This window comes from Arvicola amphibius, chromosome 4 (assembly GCF_903992535.2).
Source record: "Arvicola amphibius chromosome 4, mArvAmp1.2, whole genome shotgun sequence".
Lineage (NCBI taxonomy): Eukaryota > Metazoa > Chordata > Mammalia > Rodentia > Cricetidae > Arvicola > Arvicola amphibius.
In genome coordinates this window covers 84,346,801-84,370,828 of record NC_052050.1, presented here as the reverse complement: position 1 = coordinate 84,370,828, position 24,028 = coordinate 84,346,801, and the positions used below count along the sequence as shown (strand labels likewise).

At 45.5% G+C, this 24,028-nt stretch overlaps 1 protein-coding gene across 1 annotated transcript in view; it reads left to right on the top strand.

Moving 5' to 3' along the window:
• The window catches only part of Slit3 (slit guidance ligand 3), a 593,310-nt gene that overhangs the window by 421,000 nt on the left and 148,282 nt on the right, over nt 1–24,028 (top strand). Inside the window, exon 6 of the mRNA XM_038326237.1 lies at nt 10,100–10,171. Within this exon, the coding sequence (XP_038182165.1) occupies nt 10,100–10,171 (72 nt within the window). The remainder of the gene's footprint in view (nt 1–10,099; nt 10,172–24,028) is intronic.

The following is a 24,028-nucleotide window of genomic DNA, read 5'->3' as shown; positions in this document are numbered from 1 at the left end:
TACAGGTAGGGCAGGCGCTGTTGCCAAGGAATCTAAACATTATTCCTTAAAGGTAATAGTAAATAAAACGAAGCGGGCCTTTTCCTGGAGTGTTTCAGTTCTACACATTAGCTTGATTGAATGTAGTTATCAGCGCCTCCCACATGGCTGAGTTTCCACGACACTTTTTCCACAGTTAATTACAGAGGCCCTGATGTCCCCTTACACCGAGCTTACAAGACATACTTTAATTGGCTTCTGCTGCCACAAAGATACCTCTGAGTGATGCCTTGCTAATGGTCACTGACCCCCCAATATCCTAGTACACGATGTAGCGAGAGCTGTTTGGCAATTTCAGTACCTGTGGCTTGTGCATCTTTGGAAGACAAATGTGCAGTCCCCCTCAGGGAGGGCATGCCCAGAAAATACTGATTGGAATCTTAGCAATTTACAACTTGCCATGTGACAGGGGGTGGGTGGGGGACACACACCAACTGTTTCTCTGAGTGTGTCATGCACCCACCCAAGAAAATGCTCAGCTTTCCCTGGCTGGCTGGAAAGTTACTGCCTGTTGGGTCCCAGCAGGCCACCTCACCTGGAATTGTAGCATAGCACTGCCTTGATCCTCAGCACTCAGAGCTAAGGCCGTGGCTCCCAGCAAAAATAAAAGTTAAGTTGCTATCCAGGGATCTAATTGAGGGACCCAAAGGACTGAGTGGGAGGATACTGCTGGGGCAGGGGTCCTCCCTCTTAAACCATCTTTTGGATGATGGTGCTTGTAAGCTAGTGAAAGTAACTGGGTCCCAGTGACAAAAGACAGACCTGGCTTTTCCCATCAATCTCTTCTCGGCCTTCAGTAACAGAAGCCCATATAGTCATGATAAAGCCTCCCAAACTTTGCACTTTGAACATTGCAGGTGATGTGGGATGGCATGGTAGGTAAAGCCTGAGACTCGTGGATCAGGAAGGCCAGGTTGTGCTCCTTAATGCTGCTGCATCGCATCCTGGATCCTCATTTTACCTGTGTGCTCACAAGGAGCCCCACTGCTGTAAAATCAACCTTTGAATGAAGGGATGAAAGGGTCATCGGACTAAGGTTTATTTTGCCTTGGTTTGTGTACAATTTTCTAGAGGACGTCCTTGATGGACACTTCACAGAGGAGGTCACAAGACCAGCATAAGCTAGACACAAAAATGTAAAGGTGTGTGGTGTGCTCAAATAGTGCACGAGGGAGAGAGCAGTGCCGTGTGACAGACTCGACACTGTGTCCAGGTTAGCAGCTCACTCCTAGTTTTCGGGAGTGTGGACACACCTGGGTCCAAAAGGAAGTTCAGGAACATTACCCTCAATACCACGTTCCTCTTCTGTAAAACAGGGATTGTTGTGATTTGTCTAAGATGCTTGGGTTAGTGCTTGATTAAGTTAAGAAAGGCAATATGCCATTACCGTGATTGTAGTGGCCATGCAGTATATAATGTGGGTTACAGAGAGTCACAGTGTACAGACTAAAGAATACTAAGATTAAGAAATGAAATTCCTGGGCTGGAGCAGTGGCTTGGCAGTTAATTGCACTTGATGTTAAATCGAAGGGCATGGGTTAGGCTTATACATCAGGTGGCTTCCAACCACATGTAGCAATGACTCCAGGGGTTCTGACGCCATCTTCTGACTTCCAGGCACCCACCATGCACATGGTGCACGTACAGACAAACAGGCATGCACACATACCTATGCATAAATAAAAGGGGAAAAACTGCATACTGTCAATGGTGTGACCTTGGATTGCTCTAGGTGCTCAGTATATTACTTGATTGATAATTAATTAGAAATAACCATTAATAAGCGAGGTTAAGCTTTGCAGTCGCTCTCCTCCTGAAGATCTCCCCCATGGAATTCCAAATATGTCACCATATTGGGATCATTTTCTTGTGAGAGAAAATGTGCATTTTCTTTGATGTAAGTTTTTAGTGGCTTCTTGAATTTCAATCTCCTAGTGGCTGGAGAAGTTAGAAGAACCTGTGGGTCTGAACTGCTGCCCTTGTTCCGGAAAGAAATATTGAATATCTCAAATAATAGATTCTTTAAGCTGGGACGGGAAAGGAAGGGATAAACGGATATGCTGGATGGCAAAGGAGGCTGAGTAAAATGAACAGGATTTTCCCCCTTAAGAACTCATAAGAAATCAATCTCCAGACACACAACTTCAGAGCAGAAAGAGACCTTAGAGATTATGCAAGAAAAAAATGGATTCCTTTATTTAATAACATTAGTTTTAAAGCAAATAAAATTAAATAGCTTCAGAAATATATTTCCAGCGTATACACATTTCATTACTTTAATTCTCACGATGGCCTTTTGGCTGAACACTGTTGTCTCCGTCTCTCAGAAACTGAAATGGGAGGACACTAATGACTAGAAGTCACGTGAACTCTGGCCTTGCATTAAATATATGTGTGTGTGTGTGTGTGTGCGTGTGTGTGTGTGTTATCAAACACTGATAACTCACAAAAGATAACTCACCAAGGATGAGTTAGTAAACTCAGATAGATTTTCTAGATGAGCAATCCATGTAATTTTCTTAAGCGAGGGTCTAAGTGTCTAGTGTGAACTCAAAGTGCTGTCAGGGACAGATCCTCGAGCTGTGGTGACACCTGCCTTCAACCCTGAGTTATGACGCCTACGATCCAACCTCTCCTGTGGACACCCAGGGAGAAAGAAATACCTCCACGCTGGCTTCAGCTTGTTGGCTATAGTCACGGGCTGTATCTGTTCCCTGGTGTCCAAAATGAAATTTTTCTGAAACCCCCGTGGGATGAAAAACACTGTCCAACTGCCTCACTAGAGTTTGTGCTGGTCGCTTTAGAAGGAGTGAAGACAGTATAACAAAATAACTTCTGTTATTCTGTTAGCAGGTATAGCTTCATGCCTTTCGTCTTCCCGTTTCTCACTCCTCCCTCTGTCGTGCGCCTTTGTTGAGGACGAACCACGGATGGTTATCTCTCAGGAGTGTAACTAGGGAAACCACAGACCTGCCCCAATCGCTATGGAGACAGCCATTTATTTGTCCAGCCTCTGAGTATTCATGACATCAGCAAGGCCAGGGAGTAAAACACAGATACATGCGTCTTACAAAGAAATTCAAATTCCCAGGAAGGCTGAGAGTGCGCAGTGGAACAATTCGTATATTTTAGGTGCCCACCAACCTCGCCTACCAGTTTTAGCTGTACAAAGTTCACTTTGCATAACAGGGAGTGAGGGGCCTTTTAGGGCCAGTGTAACCAGATGCAAGCTTGTAAATCCAAAGACATCTGAAGCTTTAGAACCAAGCGAGAATATGATGCCCTGGAAATTAATCCCCTTCTGATAGACTCTGCCCCAGAACACAAAGGGCTGGATAGCCATCACCCAGATGCCTACAGAGTGTCTTCATAGTTTGCCTTGGGATGATAAGTTTTCCCAGAATGGGACAGATAAAGTCATAGGCAAACCGTGATACCACAGTGACTTGGTCAGCCTTTGGTCCTGATACAAAAGTGACCACAGGATCTGGAGCTGACTTGAAACGTGAGCCTTAAAACATTTGTAAACAGTAACCAAGCTTTGTTTGGTCCCTTGATCTAAACAATCAAATGAAGCACTCTCGTTGTAAGCGTGGGTCATTTTATATGGTGTACTTTCTGTCTGTTTTACTGTTGTATCTTATTTGCCTAGAGATGCCAGTATTTGTTTAAACATCAAATACAATGTGTCCGAATGAAACGGGAGCTCTACCTCTTCCCTTGTGTCCCCTTGGTGCTACATTGGTTCGCAGGATCCTTCACTTGGATATTTCAGTGTAAATGTGCTTGTCAAAACACCCCCATACGAGAAGGTTCCAACACAGAAGTGGAGTTATTGATATTTCCCAGCGATGTGTGAGACCCTCTTTATTCTCCAAGGTCGGGTGTGCCTCTTTGTTACTAGTCCATCAGCAGTGGTTGCATTATTGCAGAGCTTGCTTCTAGAAGCATCACCTCAGCGGACGCAGATATGCTCCTGCTGAGAAGTTGCATGTGTTGAACAGCAATATGATATATACTGAGCAAGAGGTACTGCGCTTGCTGTGTGGCAAAGTATGCCTTAACGACTCTTGTTAAAATAGATTTCTGTTCAATTTTCAACTGTGTTCCAGGCAGGCAATTGTGATCAGAAGCTCAATTAACCCGACTCTGTCCCCTCCCTTTACAAAGTAGGTTTGGTTGGTTGAATTCACTGGAACGATAGCCATCAGTTTTATAAATAATTTTTGTTAAGTATAGTCACGTTAAATGTCAGAGGTCCAGTATCACTTTGACTGTTTTGTAAGGTATGTGTTCATTTACATGTGTCCGTGAGTGAGATCTTACACCTGTCCGTGCGTGTGTAGGAGATGCAGGCATAGAGTTGTCAGTTGTGCAGACAGAGATCTTTGCAGATAGTTAAATAATTCATGGGTGGGTAAACATATCTGTATGCATGTATTCCTGGGACTCGTGGACAAGTGTACTACATGTGCAGAATAATGGGCTCCCCTCCTTTTGCGCGTGCGAGATGTCATCTTACTGTGGAATGGCCGTAGCTCCTTAATGATGGGAAGTAGTGACAGTTCATTAACAGATCGTGGCTAAGATCAAGTGTTTGATTTGCCTACAAAGTGTGGCCGGTACTCAGTTATATCAAGTGTATGCTTTTCTTTTGAACACATTTTCCTTTTGCCGGTTAAAATAACCTTGAGCTTTATATGATGTTTTGAAAGAGCAGCCGACAAAGGTTCCTACAATGTGTTCTTCAGTGATGATTTTCCTGTTAAGATGTCATTTAAGAGAAAACAAAACAGTGCTGCTGTATTTCTTGTTTTCTACTTAAAGAACAAATAGGTAACACCAAAAAGACAAACAGCGTGACAAGGGTCTTCCTGTCTGGTCCCCAGCCTTGGTTTCTGAAAGCAGGATTTCCATATTTTTTTTTTGTTAGTTGTAATATTTTCTCTTAAGTCAAAAAAAAAGTACACTTGGAAGATATGCATCTACATCCACACACATATTGAAAACAGATTCACATTCGTTTGGATTCTTAGAAAGATGGTTGTTAGCATACAAAAACCACAAATAAGGTAACCATATTTCTATTTGCAAAGGCTCTCTTACACTTCATTCTGCATCCTGGCTACTGAATACAATGTACATTTCTGTTAATGCGCTGTGACTATTCTAGGTTACTCTAGTCTGTGGCCGCGGACTTGTTTGCCTTTCTACCAAAGTATCCCTTGTGTATTTTGTACAGAAGTCCTTTGCTGACTTGGTATATTTTGTGAAGATAGTTTTGTTCAGAAACTAGCAAATGGTTTAATCCCAGAGACTGCTCAGCCTCCGCTGCTTCTTGCAACTTCACACGAGGAGGACTCTAGCGACCCTCACTGTAGTTCTGAAGCAGAACACTGCTCCTGCTGCTGCTGCTGCTGCTGCTGCTGCTGCTGCGGGCCTTGGAGCAACAATGCCTTCTGGCTAAGTTTCATCAGCCATTAGATGAGATCCTGGGACACCCTCCATCCCAACAGCAGGGATGAGCCCAGGTGTGCAGACGTTTTGTGTGCATAGGGAATTCTGTTGGAAATGCTACTCTTATTCCAAATAGCCAAAGCCTGTTTCAGGAGATTCCTACATCCCAGATATTTCTCATGGGAACTCACATAGCTCATTGAAGTCTTGGAATTTTCTTACTCTTTTTTTTTTAAATCTTACTTTTTGTGATAGTTGATGTAGGGTGGATTGGTGTTAATGTTGTAGACTAACTTTTTCTAGATCTCACCTCTTTTAAGGATTTACACGTGCTTTGTAAAAATGTTTGAACTGCAAAAAAATGTTTCTCTCCTGCTTCAATTATGAAAATTGAAACTCTAAGCAAAAGAGACAGACTGGGATAATTCGGAGTATGTTACGCTTAGGGTCAGGAATTCTCACAGAAGTTGCTGTCGCTGAGTCTGCTGTACGAAGAGATTACCTCAAGTCCCCATTCATGCTAGCCTTCCTTCCTGACTTGTTTATTTTCTCGGACTATGAAAGTGCAGTAGTCAGAGTACTGCTCTCAGGGAGTCTGCACGTAGTTCTTGTCTGAGGATTTCTTTCTAAATGGGCTCTGGGATCATGTTAGCAGGGATATTGTTTGCTGAAATCGAAGCTTCCTGGGGAAATTAGGGTGGTTAATTTAATATCATGAAATGTTTTGGGGCTTCTCAATTCGGAGACCAAGGAGTGCAAATCAAATTGTTCTGTATAAAGTAGAGGACAATAAGTTACCTCCAAAAAGAAAGAGAAAGAGACAGCTTTCGTTCTCCCATCCACTGCCTTCCTATTCTTCCTAAGAAGAGCATAGAGATCTCATAGTGTCTCCTTCTGGGGAGCCCTGCTGGGGGACACACCATGTCCCAGGGAGCCAGGAGGTGCTGAGCCCTCTATGGGCTCAGAGGGAAATAATACTTAGATGTTTTCTCTTGTCATAACAAGGGCCACAGGGCAGCAGCCAGGACCCTGTGACAAATGGCTCAGCACTTTCTTCCATGGACCTGTGCTAAGCACAAGGAGACACTACTTAGCGTGGGATAGAAATACACTTCTTGCCATCCAGGAAGAATAGGGGAAAAGCATGTCATGCCCAGTTGCTGGCCTCCTTCTGCTCACATTTTCAGAGTTCTTTTTGCCCATGCCCCGTGAGTGATGGTGGGCTTGGCATGGTGTGCGCAACGAGCTTTTCTCATTCGTCTTGAAGAGGGTCTTTGAGTGAACATTTTTCAAAGGCATGATACAGACCTTTGACCCTAGCACTTAAAATACACATCAGCAGCCTCCAGCATACCGAACTCTCCGAAGCAAACTGCTAAATCAAGTGCTTTGGCTTCAGCTACCAGAAGGTTCTGTGTGTTTATTAGTTCTCTGTTCCAACTCTGACAAAGAAACGCTGAGCTTGCTTTTTGTTGTGGTTTTTGTTGTTTTGTTTTGTTTTCCCTTCCCTCTTACGTGCTTTCAGACTTGGATGTCTCTGTGTTGTTATTTTGGGAAGAAAAGGCCATCTGGGAATGGCAACATGGTTCTTTGGCTAAAGATTCTTTCCACCAAGCCTGATGAGCAAAGTTCAATCCCTGGAGCTCACATATTTTGAAGGAAAGATCAGAGTTTTACTCAGTTTGTCCTCTGACCTCCACACCCGATCCCTTGAATAAATAAATAAGTGTAAAAGAAAAGGCATTTGTCTGAAGCAGGCGACTGCTCATTTTGTCTGGGGACCCAGTGTTTACATGAAACAGGAGTGACTATGAACTGTTAATTGGTTTTTTTGTGATTCCTCTGCTGCTCGGCTCTACAAAGCTGTACCGGCGGGGAGGTGGAGTCAGCACTGGTTCCCATTTGCCTGGCAAACCCCACAGGCGTGTAGCACCCATGTAGACTTCCTAACAGTGCACCTTGAGCCTGGCCCTTTGACTAGCTAGGTGGGGATAGATACAGGTCCTGTTTGGTTTCTCTACGGTTAAAGTGAAAGGACACCATCTCCATTACAATAAACGTCTCCTGGGCAAGCACGTTTAAGCATAAATATTTTAAATTTTGATACTTTTCATATGTGCTAAAGTAAGCTATGAAATACAGCCTCAGAGATGCTTACATTCTGTCTCCGTCTTCCCTCTTATGAATAAACAAATAGGTGTCAATTTGTGGCTCCCACTGAAAATACTTAAACATCACACAATTACTAATGTATTTGACCTCTCTGATTTTACCTTAAGTGATGATGGTCCTCTTGTCCACATCATTTTGTGACCTGGGCTTCAGGGGTCTCATGTGACATTGAGTGCAGGTTTTTATAAATCATTAAGCTCCCCTCCCCAGCACCACTCGGTGATAGGATTTCCTCCACTCCTATTTCTACAAATTGTTCTTTTCTCCTGAAGATTCCATTCTTTCCCCATGGGGGGGGGGCTGTATGTTTAGAATCTCCTCTTTGGTTACTGATGCCCCCCCCCCAAAAAATAATGGAAAACACTCCACAAATCCATCTGCTTGCAGTGTGCTAGCATTGCAAAGCCATCTCTGGGCTGCACACACCCTCGAGCGGGTTCACCACAAACGGCCATCTTCCCACATCCCAGACAATCTGATGATTTAGATACTACTTAGGCGAGTGGTGTGTTTTTGCCGAATTCAGCATGTTCGTTGAACAATTTCTTGGAGCCCAAAGCCAGCCCCGCCGAGTTTCTGCTTGGTAAGGTTTGGTGGCCTTGACGTGGAGCAGAGGTTGTTGATTCATCAGCCTTTAAATTGATGATAAATCTGGGCGCTGGGCAGCAAGACTAGACTGCCCGAATAATGCCACTGCCCAGAAAGTGGCCGCCCCAGTACAGATCCAAAGACATCAGCAAAATCGTGTAAAGAACAGCTCCAGAAAGCTCGGGGACTGAAGAACCCTGTAAGTCCATGTACGCCAACATTAGCCAGGACTTGGAACACTAGGTGTAGAACTGGTCAACCTCAAGGATGCTTCTGCTTTCGGAGACCTGTGTCTTGGTTACTTTCAATTCTGGACATAATCGATTTTAAACCTTGCCCTGTGATGACTGTCTGTCTAGGTGATGCAGCTTCATAATGCCGTACAAGACTTGAAGCAGCACGGGAACTTACATATGCTTACAGCCTCACAATCCATTTACTTTTGCAATGATCATAATATTCTATCTTCCGCTGGTAAAAAATAAAATAAAATAAAACCCTCTGTGAGAGTTACCAATTGTTACTTTGGCATGTTTCGTGGAGAGCTGATTTGGAATATATTAATGGAAGATACAAATCAAAATACCAGCCATAGGAAATGATCTACCTAGATAGGACTCATTTTTTTCGTTTCATATGCGTGTCCATGGGAAAAGTTTTAAGTACATCCACACCTTCATCTTGCCCCAACAGCAGTGTCCTCTGCAAAGGACAGTAGACTATTGGGTGCTAATTGTCATTTTCTGTACGACGTTCTTTTCTGTACATTGCCGTGTTAGGAATTAAATGTATGATATATAGTAGAGGTTGGGTGGGGTCATGGTAATATATACCCTGATTTACTATTTAACAAATAATAAACATTTTGGGATGTCTGTTTGAAATGGTGTCTGTTGTGTATTACTTCTCGACTAAAATCCCTCAGTCCTCAATTGGGATGTCTATTACTCAAGGCATCTTTTAGAAAGGCATTATTTTCCTGCATTTAGGACGGGAAAGGGGAATTAAAAAGGAATCCTAAAAATAGGTGCATTTAATTCTCCCCAATTTAAATGTAAGTGGCGCATCTTTTAGGCAATAATGCTGTTCTTTTTCCTTCTCCATCACAAACACTTCCATCAATGAATTTCTTTACTGTTGACGATAGTTAGTGCAGTTTGAGGGAATCTGTATTTATTCAGAAAATGTTCCCATAGAATGACCTACCAGATGGGCCCCATAACAATGCATGGAGACAACAAACCACCACAGACGTTTGGTGCTTAGAATAATAAAAAGACTATAAAATTAGATTAGTTGAGTCTAATTTGGAATCGGTATATTCCCCATGCACCCTCACCGCTCTTGGGCAGATAAAGCCTTGAGATTTAACGCTGTGTCAAAGCAAAGACTGTAACTTCCAGTAAAAGGGAGATGAGGGAGAGGGGGAAAAAAGCATTCTGGGAGGTCGCGGAGGGCAGAGCAGTGACCTCCAATGATTTACAGGCCTTTAGCTTAATGAAATTGTTTCAGTGACATGACGGTAAGAGCTCGTAATGGATTGGATGCCCTAATGTAATGAAATTACTCCCTTCTGCCTAAAAAAAAAATGCGCAATTAATATTTACTGAGACCTGACAGCCTTTGGTGCGCTCGCCTGTGTAGTTCCCTCAGACAGTCAGAGAGAAGAGACGGAGGAGCAGCGTGGCAGACAGGCTGGCTCTGCAGGAGCTCCTGGCAGGGACAAGCAGAGCCTGCAATGGGTGGAGGGACAGGCGCTTGGTGGCCAGGGATGCCGGCTAGCCGCCCAGCCCCTCGCCGCTGCCCCTGCTCTGCCTTCATGCTCTCCCTTGCTTTCCCACAGGCAACTGGACAATAACCACATCAGCTGCATTGAAGATGGAGCCTTCCGAGCGCTGCGCGATTTGGAGATCCTGTGAGTTAATTTTTGCGATTGCTGCCTTGTGTGTGTGTGTGAGAGAGAGAGTGTATACATTGTGAGGAGAAAAAAGAGGGGGAGCGTTGCGCAGGGGGGTTCTTGTGGGTGCATTTCTGGGTCTTCTGCTGCAATGCTATTAAAATCGGGCACCGGGAGATCCCTCCGGCTTACCTTGGCCAAACTGTTTGCCGGCTGCAAAGTGTGATTTCTCACCTCCCACAAACTGGGGTTCCTCAGTCGAGCTGTTTCTCTTATGCTCCCTCTCCCGCTGTATTTGTCGGAGCAGATGGACAGAATAGCCCCCCAGCATCTGTCTATGTATTCAGGGAGCGGCTGTCTGAGCGTGGGCAAGACAGGGAGACAGGTTACAGGTCTGTGGCCAGTGACAGAGGGGTTATCACCAGAAGGTGAGTCGGAATTAGCCAGAAGCAGGGAGGGACCTTGGCACAGGACAAGGGGGAATGACAAACAGGCTGATGAGGTCCGGTTATTGCTTCTGCTCCTGAGATCTTATCTCAGGCTTAAATTCAAACTTTAAAATAGTAACCTTAAAGTAGTGGGGATGAAAAGATGAGGGGAAATGATTTCTCCTTGAAATTCCACCATGTATACCTTATATAGAAACACACCACACACACAAGATTGTCCTCCTGTGTCTTGGATTTTCACATGCTCTCACTAAAGAAACCTGCTTTCTGGAGAAAAGTCACTGAGGGGTCATGTTGGGGTCGTTCAACTAAAGTTAGATTGTGTTAGAAAACAGTTTGATTGTTTTCCCCAGCAGGTACACTGCTTGCTGCCCTTGATGTGGGGAAGCCCAGAGAGGAAGCAATAAAGCATGGTAGAACTTAGGTCAGGGGCTGTGCAATTCAGTTCTTACCCAGCCACTAATTAGCCATGTGACCTTGGGCAAGTCCCTTTGGCTCTCAGAGCCTCAGTGTTCTCTTTCATAAAATAAAGGAGTTTATTGCTCTCACTTGAGAGTGACTTGCCTTCTCCAAAATCTGCAAAAATAATTGCGTTGGAGCAGTTCTAGCTTCAGAGTGGTGAGAGAATAGGATGAGTTGAGCATCCTTGGGGGTGAAATTACATAGAGATTTCCTGTGATGCTTGCAGTGGAAGAAAGAATGGTTGGCTAAATGAATGAATGTGCTAGAATATCCCTTTGTACCTAAAGGAAGGTGCATAGTCTGCCTTTTCACCTGGAAGACACCAGCAGTGGGTTGAAAGATCCCCTGCACCTTGCTAGAGAGGAAGGTGATTCTAGGAGGAATCACGGGAAGCAGAGGGGATGCCGATGCTGCAAGCTACTTGAAATCGCTTGCAAGCTGAGGATTCCTGGCATAGAAAAGAAGGGACCCACAGACAGGAGAGGTCAGAGTGTCAGTCCTGAGATGGATGGTCTCGCCTCACCCAAACTCTGACCCCGGAACCGGCAACAATTGCATGTCTGTGGGAGAGTGTGCCAGCTCGAATTTAGCAGCCCAAGACTTCTCTTCCTGGGAAACTGGAGTTGAGAAGGGGAGGCGTGATTTTCCCTGCCTTCGAAAAAGCCTCTGTAGAAAGGTCTGTTAGGAACCTGACACTTTTACTCCTTGCAGGGGAGAATGAGAAAGATGAGAAAATGCCTTCTGAAGAAATAGAAGTCACAGCTGTCACCAAACAGCTGTGATGACCTGTCAGCCCCTTGGTTAGTTCTCTACCAGTGTCGTCTGAGGGAGTCTTTGGGGGGAAAGAGACATTTAGGATAGGCTCACATGGGTGGGAACTAGGAAGCCATGGACTTGGGTCAAGCTTTGTGACCTGTCACCTTTGAGAAGGGACCACATAGGAGGTCCTGTAAATGTTGTCCTTCTGACATCTTTCTCCCTACTGTGCCTTCGTCCAGGTCAAAATTCCTGCCCGGGACATATTTGAACAATTCCTCTATTCTCAGATTTTTACAGGGAAAAAAAAGTGATATCCAGACATATCAGGTGTTGCAAAGTTAAAATCTAGAAATCCATGGCCAAAATAATAATAACAGTAATAAAAACTTCTCATTCCTCATCATTGTAGAAGGCCTGCAGGATCTGATTCGTTTATCTTCTCAATTCCAAACAAAGACAGATCAATAGCTTTGTTTTAAAGATGCTCATTTGGCTTCACATGGCTAAGCACTTAAAATTAATCACAATCAGTTATTCCGTGGCTTTTTTAATTTCCAGCAGAGGCACGGAGCTTTGAGAACATCCATCTTAATGGTGAGCCATTCTGAAATTGGCTGGAGTTGACATCTCCATTTAAGGAGCCTCTCCTCCCCACCCTAGACCTTCCAAAACATCATCTACACATTGACATTTTATAACACATCTCTGTGACCAAAAGTTAGGCACCATAAGGAATCTTGTCAATGAAACAATGAACAGGAACTAAGTGGAGGCATTGCATATTAATAATATTTTTCAGCTATAAATATGTTCAAAATACATTAGCCCTAGAAAGGTTAATTATAGAATCCTGAAAAATAATTGTTTGCATATTGAGAAAACTGTCATGGTTCAGATGTACTATGACATTCTGTAGTGTGTGGTAGGAAACGAGGAATGGGGTGTGCTTATCTCATGGAAAGTTCTAGAGATTATTTGTCTTAAGGAAAATCTGAGATGTCAACCCCTCAGGAAGTATTTCACACTAGCAATGCGCTTTTCCCGTCTTTCTTACAATTGGAAATGCCGTAACTTTCCTTTGCATTGAAAAGTTGGTTTTGTTCATTACATTGAACGTAAACTCAAAAGGTGGCTCTGAGCGGGAACCACAGACAGTGAGGAGATCATGGCAGCCAGGGCAGGAGAGAGTGAAAGGCACAGTGTCCCCTCCGTGTTGGCTGTGCCCTGTGGAGACTGTTCAGCTCAAGGTGTAGTGAACAAGGAAAGGCAACGTCCCCCTCTGTTCTCCAGTCAACAGAAAGGGGGCGTAAGAAGAACGGTAGTGCAACTTCTTAAGTCTGGCACGTCCTCACAGCGGAAGAGGGGTGGTAAAATGGGCAGAGCTGGCAGCTCATCCCACCCACCACCACAGCCAGCACACCCACCGCCCAGCACTCCCTCACATTGGCTATCTGCCTGCCCTCAGCCCCCCTAAGAAACTCTTCCCACCACCTTCCTTTCACAGTAGTTTTACAGTAGCCAACGAACTACTAAGCGATAGGCAGGCCAGCCTCCTTGGCCGCTACACCAAGCCCACCTCACTCGTCCTCGTTGCCAAAGCTTGAGGTGTTAGGCTCGCCCCGAGCACTGTGTGCTGCAGGGTGATGTGACCTGTTCTCCAAGAGCTGAGCTGCGCAAGCTGACAAGGCCTCTTGTCAGAACTTCCCACAAGCTCACAAAACTGCCCCTCTTGATCCCTTTAGCCAGCTAACCAGCCCCTCAAAGTGCAAGGTGCCTCCTGGCGCAAAGCCACTCCAAGAGTAAGATAAATCAAACTCATGGGGGAAAGTAAAAGCAAACAAAAAAATCTTTCTTTTCACGTATTAACTCTGTAACTGCAGGGATGATTTAGTCTCACTTCTGTTGTTTCTGGCACTCAACAGTTTGGAGCTTTGTTCTCCAGAAACTCTACACACACACACACACACACACATACACGCACACTTGCAGATGTGATTTTCTGTCATGTAAAGTTTTGGGGAGTGACCTCCCCTCGTCACTCCAGTGGTGACCCATTCACTTCTGCCTGCCCTGTGCATTTTGCGGCTCTGCATTCTCTTTCACCAGGTAAGTTGAGTGGCGGGGCGGCCGCCTGTGACCAACCTGCAGTCTGAGTTTCCTGTGCTCGGGATGTCATAACCTAGGTTTGCAGCCCTTGTCAGCTAAGAGGAAAATGGCCAGGGAGTTCTCGGTTAGACCAGGCGCGTCCCTGCCCAGCATGTTTGTGTGAATGAAACGCAGCAGCAAAGAGTTTAACTTGGATAAAAATTGAGAGGACAGACAAGTGAGGTACAGTGAGGCCGTGAAGCTGGCTCAGGAGGTGAAACACTTGCTTTTCAGCATGAGGGCTTGAGTTTGAACCCCAGAACTTGAGCTTTAAGAAGCTGGGCCTTGAGTTCGAGACCAGCCTGGTCTACAAGAGCTAGTTCCAGGACAGGCTCCAAAGCCACAGAGAAACCCTGTCTCGAAAAACCAAAAAAAAAAAAAAAAAAAAAAAAAAAAAAGAAGCTGGGCCTTGAGGCACCCACTTGTAATCCCAGCATGGGAGAGGGGGCAGAGACAGGTGCATCCTTAGGGCTTGCTGGCCAGCCAGCCTAGCCTACTTGGAGTGCCCAAGCTAGAGACTCCGTTTCAATGACTGTCGCTTGCAGAACAACACCGGAAGTTGTCATTTGATCTTCATTTGTGTGTACACGCATAGGCGCAGCCACACATACAATGAGAAAGCCTATTAATAAAACATGTAGTTATTTTTTTTTCAGGAGTTTATAAGAGATGAAAAGATATTTTCAGACATCTCTGGAGTAAATGTAGCAAGTAAGAATTTCAGAAGGTATTTATGAAAAAATACGTAACCAAAAAAGCCAGACTATAGATGTCAGGAAAAGAGATCCAGGTACCAGCTCAATAGCATGGAGATCCCGTGGTCTGTAGCTAATGAGTGCGTGAGGGTTTCAAAGTCTTGTTCCTACTTGGAAATTCAGTGACTTCCCCATAGTTGATGTGGGCAGGGCCTTTCGGTGTCTCCAAAATGACCAACTACAGCTCAGAGTGTAGAGAAAGGCTGGGACTAGAAGGAGAGCCATACCTCCTAACCTTCTGCAGCCTGGGTACCTCCCTGGGGTCACCTAGTCCCGCTGTGCTGAAGGTCAACAGTAAATTGTATTTGGTAGAGATTAGAACCCTGGGTCCTGGCTTCGCCGTCTGTGCTCTTTGTCTTCTTTGGGCTCTGTGTGCAATACAGCTGTTCAGAGGGGACCCCTGGAAAGGTTTGGGAAGCTAAGCACAGCTTGGCCTTTCAAGACCCACCTACCATTAGAGTTCGATAATGATAAGGAGGTTGAGGGAGTGCAGAAACGTCTGTGACAGAATCGAAGGCCAATCTGGCCTTCTGCTCTCTTCTACACCAGAGGTTGTGGGCTCAACCACAAACCATATTGCATAGACAAAGAAAACTTTTTTATTCTGTAATATATATGATTAACGTCTCACATTTAAAAATTGGGATCACTTACAGAAAAGTCCAAATTTTCAGCTTCTCTCAAAAATCCAGACACATTTGGCAACTCTGAGACCACAGTTCTGCACTGCAATGGCCATCCGTGGATGAGGAACGTCGCCTGGCTTACACCCTTGCTTTGCCGCTCACTTTCACTACCAACCCAGGCAACCCCCATTTTAATCCACCCAGGAGGCATGAGCACACTGTGTCAGCAGAGTGCCAGGCACAGTGCTGTGGGCCAGAGCCTGCCAGAAGTTTTGAATGACCATAGAAAGAGACCTGAGCAACACAGAATCTAGGACTCCCCAAACTGAGCAAGGACACCCCAGAAACAGCCAGGACTATCTTATGACTCATCTCCTAGGAGGTTCCTCTCAAGGTTAAGCTAGCCTCCGAATTCATTTTGGTTTTAAAGCGGTAGTCATTGAGCTCACGCATCTGAAGATGACGACAAAGGGCATATCCAAGTGACAACAGTTTCCCAGACTCCTAATGTTCTGATTCAGCCACATTCAGGCAGGATAGCATGTACCGGACATTGTGTCCCACGTATAAACAGAGACAGGCAAATGGGAAGGAGTTCTTTCTGACAATGGTCTTGATACTCTGTAGCATGGGGATGGTGTCCTGGCTTAGGGGTGTTGGGCACTGGTTTTGGGGATGGTCAAGGACAGTCCAGGTCAGAAAAACCTGGAGCTCAGTGCAAGTGGAACTGTCCTCCACTTCAGCTGAGCTGCCTCTGTCCTGGTTATCAATGATGACATAATGTGTATTACACAGCCAGTGATGTCAGATAGGAATTATTCATGAGGAATATTGTTCTTTCCTCCATGTGTGAGCCTTTGCTGTCTTCCTTTCTCTAGCGTGTTTCAGACAACAAGCTAAGACTTTAGAGGGTAGCCTGTGACTCATATGGGTGCCATAACTTTACAGGGAGGACTGTGTTAATCCAGCTCAGCCAGTGAGGAGCCCGAGGCTCGGCAAATGTGAATCATTTCCCAGACTGAGACTGGCCAGGTCCAGGGACCCTTCTTCCAGCGCATAGATTCATTTCTGCACTTGCACTTAAAGACTCTACTGCAACAACGATATTAAAAATTCTTAAAGATAGACTGTAATGCTGAAACTATATAAACAAGAATATGCATCAATAAGGCCGGTGGCCATTCTCATTGTGGGGAATAATGCGAGGACCGTGGTTTTTCTCTTTAAAAAGCTGATCTATAGATTTGTCAGATCAACACTCAAACCCAGCTTAATCACCATCATCACGTAAGGGTCCACAGACCTGCCCCAGACAAAGAGGAAGGAAGCCAGGGTTAAGCATGAGGCTGATGGGAACTGTCAACAAACTGGAGGCCAGTCCACTGTCACCAAACCAGACGGAAGAGGTTCGGTCCTCACTGGACAGTAAGGACAGATGTCCATATCCCTTAGAGCCCTTGTGTAAAGGCAATGTCACTGGTGTGTGCCTAACAAATGGCGAGTGGGGAAACTCGGGAGAACTGAAGTTGGTGCATACTTTGTACTGCTTCGCTGCCACACCCAGTAGGTCGTCAGCTAAAGTACAAGGCCCCAAGTCAGGGTGAAATTAATAAGCTGAATAGAGAATCGCCACACCTCAATTCCCCTGCCGAATGCTATTGCATTCTGGCCCAGAGAGAAATCAAGGTTATGACTATCGTAGTCACGTTAAAGGTTGAATGAGGTATTTGACAGGATCTGCCCCGTTTCTCTCTCCACCTCTAATTTCTTATTTCTCCCGCTAAATGGTGACACCCCCCCTCTTACTTTTAATCATGAACAAAATCAGAGCTACAGTGAAAATTGGTGCATTCTAATAGATGAGATTGGTTTTCATTTATTTACAAAATGCTTCACCTGGATCTCTCTGGGGGATGCACATTTAACAGTTCTGGAGACAGTGTTTACTTATGACATAGTTTTGAATTTAGAACTGTCATTACTTAATGAAACTCTTAAAATATCCCTGAATATGAGTTTTTAACACCATGCTGCAAATTGCAATGTACCCAGACTATCAGGATTAAATTGCAGTTTGTGGATTCCATTCAGTCCTCAGCATACTAGGACAGATACAGGCTTCTCCCTAAGCACTCCTGTGCTATGTAACACATGCGCCCCTTCCAGAGACCCTCAGTCTCCATGTTTGATGATGGTCATGTGTTTAACATAAATAGCTTTTAAGAAATCCAGCTTAAGCAAAGTGAAAATTAATTTGAAGTCTACAGTTACTTTTACAATCAGATAACCAACATCTTCAGTCTTTAAGGGATCTACAGTCTGAGGTATCTTACGATTTCATTCCCCCACTAATTAAGAGCCGGTTATTTGGAAATGGCACTGGCGTATATTCCCGGGTAAATAGGATGTGCCAATCGCTGAATTGTTCTTCACCAACAAAGGATTTTGAAGCAAATCCTCCTGTTCGCACCTATTTTTGGTGACTGACACTCGGGTGTAGGGTTTGGAATTCTTTTTGCACTTTACACATGGAATCTCAGAACTCAGGAAGGTGAGGCAAGGAGCTTGAGTCCATCCTGGGCTCCGTAGTGAGTTCCAATCCCCTTGAGCCGCTTGGTGAAACTGAGTCAAAAAGAAAACTAGAATCCAATACTGGCATTTAAAATTCAATTGATTTTATATAAAAGACTGTATTTTCTACTTCTATTGACTATCTGAAGCCATGACAATACTGGGCTCATATGTGGCTATAATCATGTTCAGCAGCTCTGTGAAGGAAATATTTGGATGTACATGGTAGCTACAAGCCAGGCATGTCTCCTGAGTGCATTCCCCTGAGAACGAATTATTTCACCGCATCTCGCTTCAACTAGTAGAAATTAAAATTTCCACAGTTAGCACGTAATGGGACAATGCCTGTTCAGGGCTATTGGGAAGTCTGTGTGATGTTTGACCTGGGCCTGCCCAGTGGTTCCCCAAGGAACCTATGTCCCCAAGCCTCTTTTGCCATTGCTGTATATTATAAAGCATTATCTAATAGTAAATATGTCATATATTTATAGTAAATATATCATCTTCTCCACTCTATCAACTCTGTTCTTTTCTCTACCTGAATTTAAACATCTAGGTCTTACACCCACAAAAAAACCCATTCTCAAAAACCCTAGATGATTACAGTTGAATCCCACCAAAGTCAGGCCCCTGCAAGAAGTAGCTCCCATGGCTAGTGTTCACCTCTCTCAGTCTTGTGAATGACTTCTGTTTACTGGGTACTCAGCTGAGTGGCAAGCTCACTCCCCTTGTCTGGCCCCATCTGTATATAGACGTAAACGGGAAATACAGCATCCAGTTAGGAAAAGAAGCCTGTTGGCCACACAGAGCCTGAAGCAGGTATCTGCAGAAAGAGAGCGGAAGCCCTGTTGCTTGTAACTGTTGTCACGTACCAGGGAATGGAAGTGACTCGCAGAGACTAGCCAGGTGTCCTGTCCTTGTGCACAGCTGGGAATCCATGATCACACGTAGTTGTGTCTTGAAATCCTACTCAAAACCCAGCCGTGCCATTTTAGAGTCAGCACCCACCCTCCTAGAATCAAAGAAATTAAGGAAGAGAAAGTCCCTGGTGGGTGGGGGCTCACTTCATTTTAAAAGAAAAAGAAATCCCTGTAGAAAGGTTAAGTAAAGTGTCTGTAACTGTAGGAAAATTTCATGGCAGAACCAGACCAGAAAACAGCCCTTTTGGCTCTTTAGCCGATGCTTTTTATTGCCGTCTGCTTCTCTGTATTACCAGACAGGAAACAAAAATTAGTGAAGCCAGACTCTGCGTCCTGTCTGTGCCATCGTCCCTTGATCCCTGGGCTTGCCAGAGGGAACATTTTGCATGCCGCATGAGGACAACACCCTGCCTTCCTAGCCCCTTCCAGGCATGTGACCACTGCTGAGGGAGCAGCCACCCCAGTCTCTGCCCAGGCCGAGGGTAGCCCGGGAGGGCATCCCATTCCACCTCATTCCTCAGCTGCCAGTGATGGCCGGAGGCTCAATTAGTAAATCCTGGAGACCACTGCTTGTTTTGTGAACCCAGATAAGGCAAGGTGTGAGTGACACCCAGCTTTCTGACGGAGCCCCTCCCCATTACAAATTTCAGGGATCTCTACGTCTCAGCCTGAGAACAAAGCCCCAAGCGCCCTGTGTAGTTTCTCTGAAGTGGCTCGACTACAGACCGTATGCAGGCAGTGGCTCAATGTGTAGACGCAGAACTGATGACTGGGACCATGGACCAGGCAGGGACACACCTGCTGGGAGGAGCAGTCTTTCCCCAAGAACAGAAACTGCAGGGATGTTTGTCACCAAGTAGTAACTGTGGAGTCGAGGACACTGTCGCATCAGGCTGGGTTGTTTAGAAACAGGGAATCTGAGTTGTTTTGCTGGGAACACCTCTCAGTAAACAGCTGTCCTTCAGGAGATGGCATGCAGAAGAAAACTTTAACCACAGCTCACATGTGCCACCAAGAGGTCAAGTAAGTGTGTGTGTGTGTGTGTGTGTGTGTGTGTGTGTGTGTGTGTGTGTGTGTGTGTATCCCAGCTCAAAATATTCATGATATGATTCAGCACAAAACCTGGTCCCTGTAAACCAAATCCACCTTCCAGGTTCACTTACAAATTTTTGTTTCTAAAGGTGACTGGGTGCCAATCTTAAAAATCCAGAAGATTTCCCATGAGGATCCTGCATGGTTCACATTTATCTTTAAAAAAATAAAAGGAAATCCTGGAAACACTGCACCCACACCCCAACTTAACACGGGTGCTAGAAATTCGAAGTGACAATCCACTTTGGAAGGCTGTGATTACTGAGGTCCCTCCGCAGCCCATCCGTGTAGATAATTGAGTTGTCCCCTGGATGATCACAGAAGGCTATTCAGAGTGGACATTTATTTGTATCAAAAGATGCCCGAAACACCAACCTGCTTATCTTTAAGCAAACCACCTATCCAACAAATGTTTTCTGATTCTTCCTGTGTGCCAAACATGCCACCAGATCCTGCTGATACAGTGGGGCACAAAACAGTCTTTCTAAAGGCTGGAGAGATGGCTCAGTGGTTAAGAGCACTGGCTGTTCTTCCAAAGGATCCCAGTTCAATTCCCAGCACTCATATAAAATTGCTGTCTGTAACTGTGGTTCCAGGAGGTCTGGCACCCTCTTCTGTTCTCTGAGGACACCAGAGACAATACACATATATGCCTGCAGGCAAAATAGTCATACACACAAAATAGTAAATAAATCTTTAAGTGAAAAAGGAAAAACTAAAACAGCCTTGCTGTCTTCATCAGGACAGTGTGCACATCCCATCTTTGAGTATTTAAACACTACCCCCTCCTTTCTTTCTTACGAGGCTAGACACCCAGTACAGCTGAGAATTTTTTTTAAAAAAATTATTTATTTCTTCTCTTCTTGATTCCAAACCCACCTGCCCAGCTCTAGAAGTTGGAGGTCACTCTTCCATCCCTGGCCCACTGCAGATAGATACCTTAGCATAGCAACAGTTGCCTGACTCCTGAATAGAGAGAACAGTGTTGGAGCCAAGATTCCGTCCTATAGTCAAGGAAAGAGAGTAGGAAGGCTACTGCTTCCTCGTTCACATTTTGGTCTAAGGAACATTGTTCTCGGTTAACCAAGCGGGGCGGCGGCTGAGCCATTCAGACCCACCACTAGTATCCAGGATCAGCTCCCCGAATGAGTCCTCCGGCATGCCCTCTCCAGGAAACACTAGTGCGTGGCAAATACTGACACAGTCGGGCATCTGGCTGAGAGGTGGCAGCCTGGGAGGGCTCGTCTTTCTCTTTTGCTCTTCCGCCTTCTATACTTCTCCAAGACTCTTCTGCTTTCTCAACACCGGCGCTCTGCTGAGTGGATGGAGATGGATTTCCGCTTGTCAGAGTCGCAATCCATAATGAAGGAAGAACCCAAGACAAGCCCCTTTTGTTCGGGAATCCGCATCATCAAAGACCCAAATTGGCAGCTGATTGTTTTTATTTATTTCTGTAGGTTTTACATGACACCTGGAGACCATTTAAAATGTTCCTTGGCGGTGAGCTCTGTGTGTTTAAAAATAACACTCGCCCAGTGCCAAATCACTTTAGAGTCGGGTACAAATATTGAGACAAAAACCCCAGCTGTTATTGCTTTGGCTGCTAATTTGAGGTGTCAGATGAGAGCCCGGCTGCTATACGTCAGTGAATAAGGCCCCTTGTGAGATCATTATGTTTTCTAACAGTTGAGAGTAATGGTCTAATCAGTGCAGCATCAGTTGCTTTCATTATGTGCCCACACAATGGTTATGAGCTGTAATTTAAACGGTCCGCAGGGAGATCAGGGAACTTGGTAGTACGCGGCACCCAGGATAACTGAGAGCAGGTAGTGGAGGTGTGGTGGCCGCCCGTCATCCTTCTCCCATCTCCTCTGACCTCGGAGACTATTTCCTGATCCAGTAGGAAGAAGACAGGCTTTGGTTAACCGGCTCTTGGTTCTGCGGTGTATTCGTAAGATTTCATTCAACCCACACAACACCAAGGGCCGTGGTGTCTTTTGGTAACGTTTTTCAACTAGTAACCAAGCCTTTTCCTTAAAAGGCATCAAGACACAACTGTCTCCCTCTCCCGTGTAGCCTCAATGGCTCCCCACATTAGCATAGCTGAACTCTTCCTCTTTGTAGTACAGGAACAGGGCTATTGCCTTTGAGCAGCCTCGGCAGTGAGCCTGGTCCCTAACATATCAGACACAATGAAAAGAGTCCAACGCAAATCACATGACCCACCCTCACCTTGGGAAGGCATGGAGTTGGACAGTGGCATCTGTCTGCAGGTGGTTTTGGGAGTGGCAGTCTTATGTAATGTTGACAACTGCGGGTCCTGATGATACACCTGGCTGTGAATATCGTCTCCACAGCACGATAGTGTGTGATCTGGGCACAGTCCATTCATCTCACTTGGGGTAACAAATGAGCGTAAGGCCTGGATTTTAGAACGTTAGAAGTAAATGAGACGGTGTGTGCACTGTGCGCAGGCCGCGGGCAGTGCGTCAGCACCATTACCGTCATCATGACTGTCTATCATTATGGTATCTTCATTGGGAAGTCCAGGCAACCCTACCTCAAAACACTGCTCTTTACAGGCAAGTTGTGCTCGGCAGCAGAAAGGAGGGAATTCATGAGAGAACGTATAGCATTCAGTTGAGATTTTCTCAAAGGATGTACCACTCCCTCCTTCCTGATTTCTAGAGTTTACTAGAGCATCTAGACAAACCAGAGCAGTTCAGAGCTGGGGAGGAAGGCAAGTCACACCTCACTTTAAGAGAAACAGTAGAAAGGGCTTCATCCATGGGGGGGGATGCTAAGGGTGGTCCGCTGTCCAGCTTTATCTACCGGAGATGCTGAGGGTGGCCTGCCATCCCGGAGAAGCTTATTTAGGGTCAAGTTCACTAGATCCAGGGGACATTAGCATGTGCTCTCCTAGGAACAGAGTTTGCAGAGGCGAGCCTCACACATGCATGCTGATAAGAGCTGAGTGAGCAAATGCTCACTTCAAGATTCCATCCACAGGCTCTTGAAGAGTGTAAGGACTCGGTCACCAGCGACAGGTTCTGACTCCTGGGGCATGGTGACTGCTGGACAATAAGAAAAGCAGCCAGTTTTGCTGTGACATATGAGCCAAAGAAGAGAACCAGCAATTTAGGGACAGCCCTAAAGATTTGAGCTTCATTCCCCCTGCCCTTTCTGGGTCAAGCAAGAAGGAGAGGAAACTCTCCCAGCCCTACCCCTTGGAGTTCACAGTCTGCTCGAACCCCACTGTGCTTCCCACAGGGTCTACCCCAGTGTTGACACTCAGCTGCTCTTCAGAAAAAAAAATGGTGCTGCATCCACTTCTATGAGTCCAACAGAAGCACTGTTGGAGGTAGTTATAGCTTTCAGGCATGGAGCATTGGTCCTGTCCAGACTCACTTTACACAAAAGATATCCCATTGCCATTGGCTGATGATGATTCATCAAGGGGACCATTAAGGAAGGAGCCACCTCTCTTATCTGGGCTTAGGGAGAAGGAAGTCTGCTTGGAGGCAGGGAATGAATGGGCCAGTCTACCAAGTGAGTCCTTCAGACCCAAGGAGTCTGGGTATCTAGAAAGGGTACGTAGTGGAGGGGTTCTCAGAACCCAGGAAAGTTGGCCCCAGTGGGAGGCTGCAATTGCACTCACTGCGGATGCCTGCTTTTGCAATTATGTGATACATGTGCGCAGATAATATTGGTGCATTAGAGCCAATTACATGGTGTTATGGACACACAACATGCAGATTACACCCAGAGCCAAGAAAGCTCCGAGTGATAAAGCGACGGTCTAATCGGAGGAGACAGAGGGAAATGTCAGCCTTATTAAGGTTGCCAGGGTGGAGTGGATGTAGCTGGTCAGAACTTCTTAGATCAAAGATGGCTATCTTGAATGATGCAAGAGAGAACTACACTTTAGCACCCAGCAGAGACCAGGAGAGAGCTTTGGGGTGAGGGGGTGCAGAGGGCACTCCAGAGCTCTCCAGTAGTGATCACAGTCCCCTCTTCCCAATTGGGAAGACACCATGCCTATCGCAAAAGAGGTCTTAGGTCCTGGAGCAGCAAGTAGACATCCCTGTACGCTGGC